We start from the raw sequence: 16857 nt of genomic DNA, 5'->3' as shown, positions 1-16857 counted from the left end.
AAGACCTTGATTAGAAAAAAATGTCTGCGCCCATGAGAGACACGGTTTATAAAAGTTTTCTGTATCACAGAAGAATTTTAAAGGTTGTCAGTCGAAATTATGGAGGAGGATTTCGTCGTGCACCTGTAAATGTCATAACTCCAGAACAAGAACGAGAAAAACTAAATCAAATGGGAGTAAAAATCAAAGATCCGAGAAAAAATGCTAACGTTAAATTTTTACCGAACGACCCTGTGCAAAAGAACTTATTGATCTCTAGAAAATCAAAGCAAGATAGTACACGTAATACAGATGATGTGAATTTCCATCAACAAAATACAAAGATTTACCACACCAATGGAATTGGAATTGAGTACTCAAGAATTGAAGAAACTGATACATCAAAGAAATTAAAGTTAGTTTCACCAGAGACATATATACAGTTATGTGTATATATGTCTCTGGTTTCACTTTCAAAGTTTCAGCTAGTCATGCTCCGAATCCATAACTAATCGCCACACTGGCAAATCGCCCCACACTTAATCGTCCCACTTTCAAAATGCCCCACACCTAATCGCCCCACTTTTTCACCAACTCGCACCTGCACTTCCAAAAAAATTGCCCCACTCTTTTTTACCAACTCGCCCCACCTATGAAAAGGGTAATATTCCATTGAAAATAGGTTGGATAACCTGCCACACTTATCATGCTTATGAAAAGGGTTAAAATCTCGCTGAAATAAGGTCTGCCAACTTGCCCTACTCATGACAAATAGATAAACCATGATTTTCAAGTGGCAGGAACATATACAATGGGATAGCATTTTATTTCCATAAGCATGATAAGTGGCATAACTAAATTCAGCATGGTTTATCTATTTGTCATGAGTGGAGCAATTTTTGAGGAGGTGGTGCCAGTTGGTGAAAAAGTGGGGCGAGTCGGTGTGGGCAATTTGCTAGTGGGGTGATTTGTCCCATTTACCTACATGTAACATGTTATAAATAGTTCATGTGAATCACTTTTGTTGTATAAACTGCAGACATAAATTTAGTCTAGCTGATTGAATTTAATAGAGAAAATCCTTTTTGACTCTGTCAGCTAAGCATTATTGAGGTTGTGGGTTTTAATCCTGCAGGTAGTGGCACTGGTACCATCAATGTACCTTCACAATATTGGCAATGAGAGCAGCTACCACTGGTTCATATGAGTGTCTGTAAGTGCCTTGAAGTTAAGTTCATGAGGTTTTACCATATCAATAGATGACAGTGACATCATGGACATGTCTGCAGAAGGGTGAAGTGCAACTACGTGTACATCTTTGTAGCTGGATATTTTATGAGTAGAAGACTCTGGGGGTACTCAGATACTAATATCATTAAAAAAGATAGCCTACAAAGATATCACATTTTGAAACATATAGAAGTTTTCATTAACTAGTCTCACTCTGAAAAATATTCAATCAATATTTAAGCATGTTTAGTAAACTGTTTTAACAATCTTGTGGCCAAAATTGAGGAAGGAAATTTGGAAGAGACAACAACCTGGCAAAAATTTTCTAAAGCAACTGAGTTAACTCCTGTTTTTAATTGTGTTTGAGTTGCTCAATCTTGAATTTTATTTGTGTAAGTTTAAGTCTTTTGTATTAAATGTGAAGTACATCATTTGTACATTGTAGTATTGTAATTATCTTCTAGTTCTTTGCCTGAGTTTTTTAAAACAAAATAAACCCAGGATAAATACTCATGAATAAAAGCATTCAACAGAGGGTTGTTATTAGGCCAAATAAAAATATATGTGTGGTTCCAGTAAAACTACCTACCCTACTTTTTCGGCTTAAAAGTAGCCTACCCTAAAGATTTTATTGTCATTTTTCATTAAGCACTGTTAAAGTCAGAATGTTACTCCCATAGACATGATAGACTCAATGTAAAAAAAAAACCATAAAATAAAAAAAAATCCCTACCTAACTACCCTAACTTTTTTTCAGATGTAACTGGAACCACACATATTTTTTTATTTGGCCTTAGAATGGAACTGTTGACAAGGTTGAACATTGATACATGTATGTATTCATGGTATTTAAGTACATGTAATATTAAAATTAATCTTTTATTTTTTTCAGTCAGATAGTAATGAATGCAAACTCTAAAAAACAGAAAGGAAGAAGATCTGAAGTTTTACTGGAGGGCAGACGATTGATCATTGATGCATTAAAAGCCAAAGCAACTATGAAAGCACTATATTTCAGCAAATTGGATGTTCTGGACAAATTTCCAGCAGAAATGATTGACTGTCCTGTTTACAAAGTTCCACATAAAAATCTTAAGATATGGTGCGAGACAGATACACCACAAGGAATTTTAGGTATTTAAAATTATTTGAAGACAACAGTTCAACATATATACACATACTATATTTCATGTGAAAGCATTGTTGCTCTGATGTTGAGTGAATTGATGTGAACTAAGGCAAGTTCTGGTGTCCTCTTGATTTAAGTCCTAATTATATGGAACATAAAATTAAAAAAAAAATGTTGAATATGTTTTATATTCTTGGTTGGCTAAATTTTAATCAAAAAGGAGTGAACATACACTGTATTTAAAAAAAAATCCAAACACAAATGTATATAATATCAAAATGTTCATATTACAATATACAGATATTGAATTATTGACTTCCAAGACACTATGTACTTCACAGATATTTGCCATATGCAGTTCCTTTAACAATGAGACCTCTAATTACAACTTTGGCCACTGCACAGTGGAAGTGGGAGGGGGAAACTGTGATGAAAGAATGTTAATGAGTCTTGTTTGACCTGTACCAACTTTTATAATTTGATATAAATTATATGTTTTAAGAGTAGTTCCAAGCTAACTGAAATTTGTATTTTCTAGAGTTTAAAAATTTGGTGTTTCTTCCTACTCACACAATTCAAACACACTATTATATTGTATTAATGCTACAGTTACCAAGATTTTAAGAATTTGTCATTGATTGCCCATGTTGCAAATATTTGTCAGACTCTTTTACTTAAAAAAAAACAATTCTATACTTTTATTTACAAGGTAATCAATTTGAAATCATCAGTCATTTATGCCCTCAGATTTACCCTAATCTTTCCGGTCCATTTTGATTGAAACTGACTTATAATTTTATGTCTAATGTCTATAATATTTGCATTTCATTTTAGGAATATTTGAAATTCCTAATGAAGGGGAGACAATTTCTCAAAGAACTACAGAGTTACCATTAACTGTGATATGTGATAATTTGAGAGATCCAGGAAACATGGGAACATTAGTGAGAACTGCTGCTGCTGTGGGCTGTTCTAAGTTTATCACTTTACCTGGTGAGAATTTAAGACAAACACTCTAAAGGGGTGTTTGCTGCTGAAATACAAAAAATCTAAATCTAAAAAGTCCTAAAAGTGTTCATTTTGAAAGAAAAAAGGATGGCCAACATTAAGATATGAAGAAAATTCAAATTAGAGATTCAAGAACTAATATTCTTTTAATGCAATTGTCACTATTGATACTTCATTAAGTATTGCTAATGCAGAAGAATAAACATATTTACACTTGTATGCAAATTTGTCCGCCATTACGTAAAATCACACAGGTTCCCTTAAACTTTAACATCATAATTCTAAACATTTGGCGTCACAAATAAAAAGTAATTGTTGCTTGACGTCAAAAGGTGATTCAGAGTAGATCTAAGGTCATTCGTTTATATATTTCAGGCATGTCAAAATAAAATGATCTCACTTCTACTGTGGATTCATTATTATTTGTTGGATACCAATTTTCGTGGGTTTAATAGCTACAGGTTAACCTCGAATTTAAATGTTCAACGAATATCATATTTTCAATAGGCTTTGTATACAGATATTGGCAAAACCACAAAATCAAATATCCACAAATATGCAAGTTTTCAGCAATCCACGAAAAATTGATACCCACGAAAATAAATGAATCCACAGTAATTTTTACATGGAAAAGTTTATCTGAATTGAGTTAAGAATAAAGTTGTCTTCAACAAGTAAACTTCCTTAATATTTAAAACCAGTTATGACACCAATACTGTGTTTACATCAAATTTGTCTGGAATAAGCTTACCTCAGTAACACCCATGGTCAAAAGTATTGAAAGCCTAAAGAGTAATACTTAGCTCAAGCCTAACATAATTCAAATATTTCAACCATCTTATTCATTGTAAATTTATCAAATTAAAGATCTGTGATCTACATTCATGACATTCTACAACATGTCTTATATCATGAAATAATTCTGATGTTTTTATTCATTTGAAAAATGTGAAAATTTCAATATGCAATTACAATGAATAATAAAACTTGCATTCAAAATTTCAGTAGTGATTATTTTATTTATAAAATTTTTGCAGTTATATTAATTAGATTCCCCATATTTGTCAGAGGACAAGGATTCAAGATGATAAATGCATACATATATTTTTTTAAATGGATTAGAAAGCTGGTTTTCCTGTTTGAATGGTTTTTAACTAGTAATTTTTGGGGCCCATTATAGCTTGCTGTTTGGTGTGAGCCTAGGCTCCGTGTTGAAGACTGTTAATGGTTTACTGTTATAAATTGTGAATTGGATGGAGAGTTGTCTCATTGGCACTCATACCACATCTTCTTATATCTATATACATAATTTTTTTTAATTTACAATAGTTGAGGTTGAAGTACTCAAGTAGGACATACTAGTATGTAAGCAAGGGAGATAATCCATGGAGACATTGCACACACAAATGTTCACTGTCATTATAGTATAAAAATTGTATGATGTCTATTGTTCAGAATTGTAAATCATATTCAGATAATTATCTATTTACAGATGGTTTATAGTTCATGGATCATGTTTGTAAAGGCACAAAACTCATAAGCAAAATTACTGTATTTTCTATTCAAATACAAGCAAGTGGACTTTAAGCTATCTCTATTTATGCAATGATCATCTCTGTATATTTTTTAGGATGTGTAGATATATGGAATTCCAAAGTTCTACGCTCAGGTGCTGGAGGACATTTCAGAGTACCAATTATAAACAATTTGTCCTGGGACAATGTCATCAATTATATCCCAAACAAATCCACAGTTTTTATCGCTGACACAAGGCGTCCTACAGATTGGTCATTAGATGACATCACAAAACCAGACTATGATGATATGGATGAAGAATCTCAAGACAATAGCAACTCATTAGTATCTTCTGAAGAGGAACTTGGCGATACTCATATGTCAAAAAGACAAGAATTTGAAATGTACAAAAGACTTCCTCTAAATGTTTCCCTATACACAGAAGTTGATTTCACATTAGGGGATCATACAGTGTTATTTGTAGGAGGAGAAATGGGTGGGTTTGGTGTACACGCTCGTAAAATAACACATGACAATGATGGACAGTGTGTAATGTTACCAATGGCAACAGGAATAAACTCGCTAAACTCATCTGTAACTGCCAGCATTTTATTGTATGAAATTCATAAGCAATATACCGTAAAAGACAGGAACAATGATGGTGTGGAGAATGAAATGTCATATTAAAGTTTATTGTACCTTAGACATGCTTGATTTTCAATGTTTAAAACATTAAAAAAAACAAAAATGAGGGAGATAATCTACACTTTCCTTATAAAAAAAAAAGGTAAATTTCTGCAAATAAAAGATAATAATTTTTCAAACCTACCTGTTGCTCAAATGTAGCGTTTACAGAATACTCTGTTCTGTTCATCTTAAAGTGTCACCTGTTTGGGGAATTTCCTTTCCTTTGTTAAAATTCACCACCCTGGTTGTGCTGTGATATTTAAAAGGGTCTTGCATTTGAACTTCTGCATGTTCAAATCAAAGACTTGAAAAATTGATAATTTTCCGCTCCTTCCCTTAGCAGACCCATTGGTGGCCTTCAGTTGTTGTCTGCTCTTTGGTCAGGTTGTTGTCTCTGACACATTCCCCTTTTCCATTCACAATTTTATATGACATTTAGGAGTAAAAACAAGACAAGAGTCCGAATAATGTGTCAGGAGCTCTATCATTGAGAACTTACACATTAAAAATCTGGTTCAGTGTTTTGATCTAGTATAAACCAGGTAGGTATTTATATCACATTATCATGTTCTCATCCTCAATTTGCATTTCATCATTTGTATTGCTCTTCTTTTCTCTTGTGTGAAAGGATATTTACTTCTTCTTGATTCTAAAAGTTGTACTATACAGTCTTAGTTTTAAGAAGGTTTATTCAGATTACAGAATTAATCATGTTATCATCCTGAATACTGTAAATTCAGAAATTATTGCGATGTTTTTATTATTGCGAAAAATGCAACAGAGTTGTAATTGCAATAAATTTAAGTCACATTTTGAATTATTTGTAAATGTATGAATTAAACATGATTTTTCTCAAAATTGTAAAAATTAGAATCTCATTTAAGTCTAAATTGACAAAATCACAATAACAAATGCATCCAATAGTCTTGAAATTACAGTATGCATGGAATAATTTCCTCTTAACATATGCAACCATAAAACAAACAAATTCAAATAGGATGTTTACTTATGATGTCATTCACAGGAGAGATAAATATATGCATTATACAACAAACAGATTTAATGTTGTCAATTTGGGTGCAACTAGACAAGTCTTGTACAACAATCAACAGCATAAGTACAAAAAGAAGATGAAATAAATGAAGAATGTGTCCTTGGGACACAGATGATGTCCTGATTTGCTTATAATGTTATAAAGAGCATAACTCAAGAACATTAAAAAGAACACCACCCAAATTAGAAATGATTTTAATTTTGTTGAAATAAGCATTGTGTGAAATTTCATAACATTTGGTTGGAGCAAATTTAAGTTGGAGAATGGAAAACCACTTTTGATACATGTACGTACACATAGATGGCAAACAAGAACAACACTTAATCAGGCATAACAAGAATAACCAATCCGCACTATCATTTTCTATGTTCAGTGGACCGTAAAAATGGGATAAAATCTCTAATTTGGCATTAAAATTAGAAAGATCATATCATTAGGAACATGTTTACTAAGTTTGAAGTTGATCAAACTTCAACTTCATCAAAAACTAACTCGACCAAAAACGGGACATATGGCGGACGGACAGACCAGAAAACATAATGCCCATAAATGGAGCATAATAAAAACAATGCTCAAGTATTTATTGTAAGCACCTCCTCTGAGTCTCTCATACTTTGTAAGATTGTTTGCCATTTAGAGTAGTTAACCAAATTATACCAACATCACCAAAACTAATTAGTAATAGCTATATAGTGATAAAAAACTTTGATGTGTGACTTTGAACCTGCGACTTCTGTTGCAGAAAGCTTGATATACATTGTGTGTAGGGTTAGTGATGTGGCAGTGGTAGAAAAACTACTTAAAAGCTAATATTTTAAAAGGTAGAAGACCTGGATCCTTCATACTTCATAATAGATGCCTTGTGTTATGAAGTTTCCGTCTGTTATATGTCCATTTTCCTTGACCTCATTTACTAATTGAAAAAAAAATTAAAATTTTTTGTATTCTTAATTTCTCTCTTTTTTTTCTGAGTAAAAGGATAACTATATTTGGTATGTGCTTACCTTTCAAGGTCATCATCCATGTCATACAGTTTTCACTTTGCCTTGATTCCAATAATCATTTCATAGATCAGTGAACAAGGTTAATTTTTGGTGGTCAAGTTCATTTCTCAGATACTATAAGTAATGGGTCTACTTTATTAAGAGTATGGAATGACTGAAAGTTGTACATGTCCAACAGGCAGGTGTTATCTAATGTTGACCTCATTTTCATGGTTCAGTGGTTAAAGTTGAGTTTTTGTGTTTTGTCTTTTTTCTCATCCTGTATAGATAAGGTCAACTATATTTGGTGTGTGAAGATATTTTACGATGTACATGTAAGTCTGGAATGATTTATTTGACTTTGACCTTACTTTCACAGTTCATTTCTCAACGTTAAGGTTTTGTGTATTGGTCTGTTTATGTAATACTATAAACAATAGGTCATCTATATTTGTGTGTTTGAAATATCGTGAGGTGTAAGTCTGTCTAGCAATTATCATCTGATATTGGCCTCATGTTCATGATTCCTTGATCAATCTAAAGTTTGTTTCTAAGATACTATATGCAATAGTATGTAATGATTGTAAGGTGTACATCTCTGTCTGGTCTGACTCTGGCAGAGTTCATTTTATCTTGACCTAATTTTCATGGTTTACTAATCAATGTTAGTTTTTTCTGGTTAGTTTTGAATCTTCGATGTGCAGTAGGTCAACTATATTCAAAGTGAAAATGTATTTGGAGTTGAACTCATTTTGTTGGAATTTTCTTAAGTTTATGTAAAAGTTTGAAGTAAAGCATTATGTTCTGAACTATAAATATACAAGAGGCTGTCACAACGACAGGAAACCGGATTTATTAACATTTATTTGTGTCCTGGCAATATCACAAGAACCATAACTGATGAATGCTGAAAGTGAAAATCGTCAATATCAAATTTGACCTCCATTTTGTCATAAGTATCAACATATTAAAATTTGAAAAGCTTAGATTGAATGGTTCATTAGTAAATGCAACAACGTGAATGGAAACGCCATTTTACGATCTTTCAAGAACCATAACTCCTGAACAGTAAAAGTCAAAATCGTCATTATTGAACTTGACCTCTATTTTGTCATCAGTAACAACATATAAAAATTTCAAAAGCTTTGGTTGAATGGTTTATGAGAAAATGCACGGACATGACTGGAAACACCATTTTTCAATCTTTCAAGAACCATAACTCCTGAACGGTAAAAGTCAAAATCGTCATTAGTGAACTTGACCTCCATTTTGTCATCAGTAACAATATATTAAAATTTCGGAAGCTTTGGTAGAACAGTTCATGCGTAAATGCACGGACACGACTGGAAACTCCATTTTTCAATCTTTCAAGAACCATAACTCCTGAACCGTAAAAGTCAAAATCGTCATTATTGAACTTGACCTCCATTTTGTCATCAGTAACAACATATTAAAATTTGGGAAGCTTTGGTAGAACAATTCATGCGTAAATGCACGGACACGACTGGAAACTCCATTTTTCAATCTTTCAAGAACCATAACTCCTGAACGGTAAAAGTCAAAATCACCATTATTGAACTTGACCTTCACTTAGTGGTCAGTAACAACATGTTAAAATTTTAAAAGCTTTGGTTGAACAGTTCATGAGATAATGCACGGACAACATTTGATTGCCGCCCGCCCGGCGTACATCCCCAAATCAATAACCGACATTTTTGTCACAAAAATCCGGTTAAAAATCAATAGTAAGTAAAGAAGGCAAGACATTTCAGCTATGCACTTTTTTGTTTATTGGTACAATTTTCAGATCAGTCAGACACCAACCTCCTGTTTTTTCATATAACTGAACCAAGTTACTTCACATTTAGTATGACACCAGCTTGAAATTCATGTATTTTAATGTGAAAGCATTTTTTGGTTCTGCCACAACTTTTTGTTTTACTTTACTTTGAAAATGGGGACACCCACCTGAATGCCAACAGCTGTACATTCATAAAACAAAGAATTTTTAGAAATCCAGTAAAAAATAACAATTGATGCATAGTGTATAAATCTGTTGTAAAAATAGGTTCAACTTAAAATGTACAATCATGAACAAAGTAAGATAACTCCAACTCAAAACTTTTAAACCAGGTTTAATCCACCATTTTCTACATTAGAAAATGCCTGTACCAAGTCAGCTGCAGGAATGTAACAGTTGTTATCCATTTGTTTAATGTGGAGCTTTTGACTTTTCCATTTGATTTGGGACTTTCTGTTACAATTTTTCTCCAAGTTCTGTGTTTGCAATTTTACATTTTATTAGAAAATTTTACATATATTGCAAGATGAAATCAAACTTAACCCTTCAAATGTTGTAGTTTTTTGGGAGGAGTGGCATTGTATTTTATAGAAGTTTTTTTTTAAAGTTTTTTTGTTGTTGTGAAGATCAGACAGTAATTTTATTTTTTTAATTAATGCTTCCCTCAATTCCTCTATGAATGGAGGGTAATTATATGGATGACATCTCGTTCATAGTTTAAACAGAGGAATTGCATGAACATAGATAGAAAATGGCAGTACATGCATCGTAATGCCAATAATGGGTAGAAAAGATGAGAAAATATGTTTCAGAACTGTTTCAGAAGGTATAACTGGAGATCAAAGAAAAAAATACAAATACTTTTTTCAGGTCTTTTATTCTTTTCTTTCATTTAAAAAGACAAACACCAAACATTCTTTCATCAGTGACACATTCAAACTTAAGTCATTTACTTAGCAATCACACATGAAAAAAAAGTGAAAATAAAATAACTTTCCATAAATATGAAAATTCTCAACAAAACATGTGAATTAAATAGTTAACAAAAATATGGAAAAAGATAATTAGTTTGAAATATGTATTCTTTAAAAGTATTATTACTAGAGAGAAAAAATCTCTAAATTCAAATTTTAGTTTTTTAAGTTTACAGGATGCAAACATGCCATCATACCTTGTGGTAATATGTTCAAAACTAGTTTATGTTCTTTTAATTAACTGTAAAGTACATAGTATATTTTATTGTATTTCAAGTATAATTTTGCAAAAAATAGAAAATGACATTTTTTTATTATTATAACAAATTAACATATAAAATACAATGTATAACTCTTCTTTTACAATTTTCATTAAACATTTATTAGTTATAAATATTCCATTTAATAGCAGACAAATTACTATTATGATATTTTTTACAAAGTTATGCTTTACAATCATTATTATTTGTGATCTTTGGCTTTAATTTTAAAACATATCACTGTTATGTTCTCTCTGATAAAAATAATTTTGCACATAAAACAGAAAACTCTTGACATACATTCAGATGCAATACCCATTCAGCAATTATTAAAATATACAATTGGTTTATTTTACATAACAGCCATTAGATGAGCTACGATCTATTTCTAAAATCTTCTATTGTTTTACTAATGTTATTTCAACTGATCGGGTGGGGCTTTATGGTTCAATTTGCATAAGTACAGTCTATTTGAAGATGTGTGTGATAAGAATGATTGCCGTAATAATTATTATTGAATTCTAATCTCCTTTTAGTGTCACCAAACGCATATACAAAATAAATGAGTGTATGATATGGGATGATTAACTGGACACTTCTTTAATGAGTTTATCTCAAAACTCCTGGTTATAGATGAACTGGTCTTAAATAAGTGAACTTCTTAAACCCCACCCAGTCACGTGAAATAAATCTAGTAATACATATATATTTAACTTATAATACAATTTATACACCATGTCTCAGTTCAATATTATTTTATACATAAAAAACAACATTAAGGCATTACTGACAAAGTGATAGTCTTCATAAGGTAAATGCAATCTTCCATACACTATTTGGTATTTCAAATTATTATTGGTTGATTTTTTTACTAGAAAAGGCAATTATATTGAGATATTAAGTCTATATCCTAATCTTTATCAATGACCACATAAATTTTTATAAATTTTTTGCCAAAGTTTTACTAACTGAAAGGTGTAAGAGAGTATTGCAAGGCACTTTAACTTTTACCACTTAGTTTAGAGGTTTATAACTGTACCATATTTCTTTAAATGGCAATTTTTCATCAAAATGATATAAAATGCAAATATGTTAAAATTTTACAAGTAAACTCATAACAATGTCCCTCTAACAAGCAAAAAGGGAAAGTGAGCACACAGAGAGAGAATGTATCCCATTCCCATATGTCTTTTTAAGATCATAAATCTATTAAAATTTGCCTTTGATTTTAACCCCTCCCCAATATACCAGATAAAAGAGCACATTTCGCAATTAAATTTTTTTTATCAACAATCTGGATCAGTACTTTGTATATCCATATTCATAGTAAATGTATTACATGTACAGTCCAATTAAATCTTAACTACATCTATTACACATTAATATTTATTACATAATAAAAGAACAAACACAATAAGCTTAGCATGAAGAAAATGATTAAAGTAAAAATATATGTACTAGAGGGAAAATGTCAGTAAGAATAAGCTTTTGCAGAACAATAATGTAGCTTGAATATCTTTTATATGAATGACTTGGTTTCAACTTGACACATGTAGCATATAGTGACAGCTGCATCGTAGAGATAGATATTTAAAATCCTTGTTGCATAATTTATGATTCATAGATAAAACAAATTTTTTGTATCAGTTTCTCTAAAATCCTTTTTTTTCCCCAATTTTTTAAACATTAATTACACTTTATAGCAATATGCAAATATTTTGAAATAAATTTAAACAATTATTGGAACTCCAAAAAATATAAAATTAAACAACAAAAATAAACCATTTACCATACACTTATCTTAATATAAGGATAGAACTTCTGTTTCTAGCAATTATGAATGAACAAGAATAATTTCAATTACTTCATTTTATTTTGTATAAAAATTTAAGGTTTGATGTTTATACAATACAATTTTTAAACTACACTATAAAACTTTGTAGTATTCAATTCAAATCATATGAAGGTTCTGTATATTCTAGACAACACCAAGAAGTCTGTCTGTCCAATAAACTATTTTATGGAGGAAATCAATGACATATTTAATTTTAAGTCTTAATTTTCATAAAAAATTTTGCAGATGCTTTTGTTCTATTATTATTTTAAACAATTCAAAATTCTGCAGTAAATATCAAATATGAAATCTTTGTAAGAGGCAAGCCAACTGTGCTTAATCAGATAAATATCAATAATTTAATTTTCCACGTGTGCCTCAGAGCCACCTTTTATTGATGAAACATATTGTTATATTAGTACAATGTACTATCAATATGGAATGATGAATGAACTAATAAGAAGCTAAAACACCTGACCTAATCATTTTCATGTTGGAATAAAAAATGTAATGATAATTTTTACTTAAATTAACCCACCATCCTTGCATATTCAAACTTAGCTCAATTTTTTTTTAATCTTGCATGGCTAGCTAAATTCTTTATGCTCTTATCAAATTAAAATTTTACAAGGCTACTACTTTGTTACAAGCTAATTGAAATTCACATCTGGTTTTAAGTTCACTTCAGTTGACAATTCATAGAGAGCAAAAAAGTTTTTTACATGAGAACTTAATTAGAACTTATCTTCCTAACAATGCACTATTCTGATGCTTGCTAGTTAAAATGTTTTCATTGTCCCTACAAACCTAATAACAAATAAATAATATATATCCACTGTGACAATAAATGTAAATTTAATAAAAAATACATTTGTATGTCTTTCTAGAATGCAATTGTAAAAAATAGCACTATTACCTCTGAAAATGATTGGGTGTTATATTTTAGCTGCACAGTGTGAGAATTTGTAAATTGTATCACCTAAATTATTTATCAGCCTACACGACCCGTCGTACTTCAAAGAATCTTTTCAGGTAATATACTTGTCCTAATGTCATTGCTACTAGTACTAAAGCTTCGAAGAATGACCACAGTACTACTCGTGAATTGGTGTTGTCATTTACTGAAAAAGAAATAAGCAATCGTTAAAACATCTGTTGTTTTAAAATTTAAACGAAAAAATTTTCAACTATTAACATGATTAAAAAGTTAGCTTTCTCGTTTGAATTGTTTTTACACTTTTTTATATGAGTCCTTTTATAGTTTCTTATGACGAATGGGTTTTGTTGTAGTTTCAATAAGCATACATGGTGTATTTAGATCAGTTTAATAAAGATCTATTTTAATATTGAACATGTGTATTCTCTGTTTGCAAAGTGTGGATCACTAAGATGTGCTTTATAAAGTACTTCTTTTTTAAAGAAAATTTGTGCTAATATGAAAGAAAAGAAAAAAAACAAATTGATATCCAATTTCTGAATTCGTTATTGTTTAACATGTTAATATTGATATTTTAGTAATATTTTATATTCTGTATACTGGTATATATACAAATGTATATCAAGTAATTTTCATGGAAGAAATACTAAATTTTTTCTTATCAAACTGTTACAGACATTACAGTTACAGAAATTTACACAGGAAATTGAAAAACACGAAATTTTAGAACCGTTTGTAATTGGAAGTGAGAGGCAAATTTTATTTGGTCATAGATAGTCCAGTGACGGGCTGTTAATAACCAGAGAAAGCATTTATTATACTTTCACCTGACATGTTAATTTCATAATAACTTACTTGATCTATGAATTCTTTCTCTAACTTCCATATATTCTTGTTCATGTTTAACTCCTGTCAGAGATGTTGATAATTCATTGATCATTTCTGCTAATTTATTCTGATGAGCTAAAACATAAAAGATAAAAAATATAAGTTCTGATGATGTTAAAAGCAGTTTTTGGCTGAATGCAATAAATTCAAATTCTAATGCAATATGTTTTCTATTGTTCGTTTCTATTAGCTTTCATTCTGCAAGAAAAATTTTCACTTTACACCTCATAACAAATTATCTCCATGGAAGAAGTTGCTGAATTGAATTCTTGATATCTAGTTTATCATTATACTAGTAATAAGTATTTAGATTGTTTTAAAACTGAAAATAGCATGATGAACTATTAAAGAAGACAGTTTTGTTGAATAAACTGAAAATGCCTTTTTTCCTTTGAAATAATGGTTATTTCAAGCATTACTGTCAAGTTTTTTCATAATCGGTTCAATAGATGAATAATTTGACCTATTTTCTGCATGCAAGTTAGCAACCGGATGTGATGTACATGTGCTTTGATTTGGTGGTACATTGCATTGTATTACAACTTTTATGACACATTTAAAAACAGTTGCAATATATACACATACAGTGTACAACATATGAAAAATGTCATAAAAAAATGTGAATTAGTTAAAACAGAGATGACAATCTGACTAAGTACTTACCATCGGATTCCATATTTTCTCCTCCTTTAGGTTTATCTCCTAAATCCATGGAAAACATGACAGTTTTAGGTGTCATAGTGGACATCTTGTTACTAAAACAATATTTGTACATTCCATCCATATGGGCTGCGAAGGTGTATTTGCCATTAGATTCTCGTTCTCCTTGATGAAGGACTTTGCCATCTGGACCATAAATCTGCAAAAATAAATGATTAAATTTCTGCAATCACCTGAAATCTGGCTAAGTTTTTTTATTACTTACTGCCCATACGTAAGCCTACACATAGTTTTCATGGTTACTAAATATTGCTCTTCAACATTTTAAATAAACCTTTCGTCATGCATCTGTAATTGCTTGGAAAAGTCAAAGAACTTCACTTATAATTACATGTAATGAAGATGAAAGAATATCATTTCACTTAGGTCGTGATAAAAGTACATGTATGTTATTTTCAGGTATTTGATGGTGGAAAAAATTCAAAATTGTTTCTAAATCATAGTTAAATAACATGATGTGCATGTCCCAAACCAAGAGCATGTAATTAAGTGGCTGTTGTTTCCTACAGCTGTTTAGATCATATTTGTTTTTCATTTCTTGTTTCCTGAACAAATCAGGCCTATATTTTGTTGTTTGTTTTACAATTGTCATCTCATGGATTGATTAAGCTTAACAGTATGGGTTGTTGAAGGCCTTTCAATGACACCAATATATGTAATAACTAATTCAACATTATTTGGTCAAATATTGTATTTCCATTGCATGTGGTTATCAGTCATGTCAGGGTGCAAATATTGATATCAATTTTTAAAATTTTTGATAATTCTTTGATATGACAACTGTTAGCTGATAGCAGTGTTTCTTTATTTACATTGAAAATGAAGTTGCAACTTAAATGACTAGTCGGACAACAAGACCAACTTCGGTAACATTTCCGTGTTTCTTTTTCTTTTTAACAGATTCTCGTGAGGTTCAAATATGCTTGAAATGATACATAATTGTATACAGACTTTGTCCCCTCTCACAGGTAACGCCTGCCTCGTATAATACATTTTTGTACATTTCACTATTTGATATTGGACGAGCTCTTGCTTGCCAATGTCCCATTGTTTGTCTGGTAAAACAGCCGTTGGACGTCATAGCAATCTTCGGACTACATTGACATTGATTGTACCATATATGCCACAGTATGCTATGGGGATTTATCCAACCTGTCTGTCACAAACAGATAACACATGCCTCATACATGTCATATAATGAAATATATTCGAAATCAGTGACACTAGTGTTTTTTATGGAGAGTAAATTCCTTATATAATTGATGAGACTCTGGTACCTTTATGTCAATATCAAGAAAGCCACCTTCTGCAACTTCGAACATCAGGCTCATTTTCGTTCCTGATGTCACTTTGTCGAAGAAACATTCCTCAGCATTTGCATCTATGTTAACAAATAAACAATGAGCTGATTCGAAGAATATCGTTGCAACTACAAATATCAAAACTGTCTTTAAAATTTCAATCATTATGGATAAATCTGTTTGTGCCGGTAACAACACGTAGCTCAATATGCAACGATAGTCTTTCCGGATGCCACGTTAAATTTTGTAGTGCGCATGACTAGATTTTTCAAAAGCTTTATCTGAACACCAGCGAATTATTTTGTTGAATGATATACAACAACTTTTTTAAGTTTATAAGTAAGTAACGACAGCGCCATATACCTATGTGGAACATGTGATTAGCCTTTGACGCATGGGACGACAGAGCCATAAGATGCGATACATGTGACCAATGGTTTCATATCAACTGCCAAGAAATTCACAGTATGAGTAAAACCCATAGCTACCATCACTTTCCGGTGATTGGTCATGGTTTACCATGTTATCCCTAACTGCTTGTGGAGTGATAAAAATAT

The 16857-nt window shown here is 31.0% G+C and overlaps 2 protein-coding genes across 2 annotated transcripts; one reads left to right on the top strand and one right to left on the bottom strand.

The window, feature by feature from the left end:
* The first annotated feature begins 5 nt into the window (after nt 1-5).
* LOC139529069 (rRNA methyltransferase 3, mitochondrial-like) lies at nt 6-5564 on the top strand. The gene is made up of 4 exons (XM_071325313.1): nt 6-394; nt 2102-2343; nt 3173-3331; nt 4977-5564. The coding sequence occupies exons 1-4, from the start codon at nt 21-23 to the stop codon at nt 5546-5548; spliced, it is 1347 nt and encodes a 448-aa protein (XP_071181414.1). The 5' UTR covers nt 6-20; the 3' UTR covers nt 5549-5564.
* Nucleotides 5565-12692: 7128 nt separating this feature from the next.
* Nucleotides 12693-16587, bottom strand: LOC139529068 (transmembrane emp24 domain-containing protein 2-like). Its single transcript, XM_071325311.1, has 4 exons — nt 16277-16587; nt 14943-15138; nt 14247-14354; nt 12693-13575 (listed from the first exon to the last, which is right to left on the bottom strand). The coding sequence occupies exons 1-4, from the start codon at nt 16463-16465 to the stop codon at nt 13451-13453; spliced, it is 618 nt and encodes a 205-aa protein (XP_071181412.1). The 5' UTR covers nt 16466-16587; the 3' UTR covers nt 12693-13450.
* Between the last annotated feature and the right edge of the window lie 270 nt (nt 16588-16857).

Source organism: Mytilus edulis, chromosome 6, assembly GCF_963676685.1.
Source record: "Mytilus edulis chromosome 6, xbMytEdul2.2, whole genome shotgun sequence".
In the NCBI taxonomy this organism is placed as follows: Eukaryota; Metazoa; Mollusca; class Bivalvia; order Mytilida; family Mytilidae; genus Mytilus; species Mytilus edulis.
Note: the sequence above shows the minus strand (reverse complement) of the source record. Positions and strands in the feature narration are given on the sequence as shown.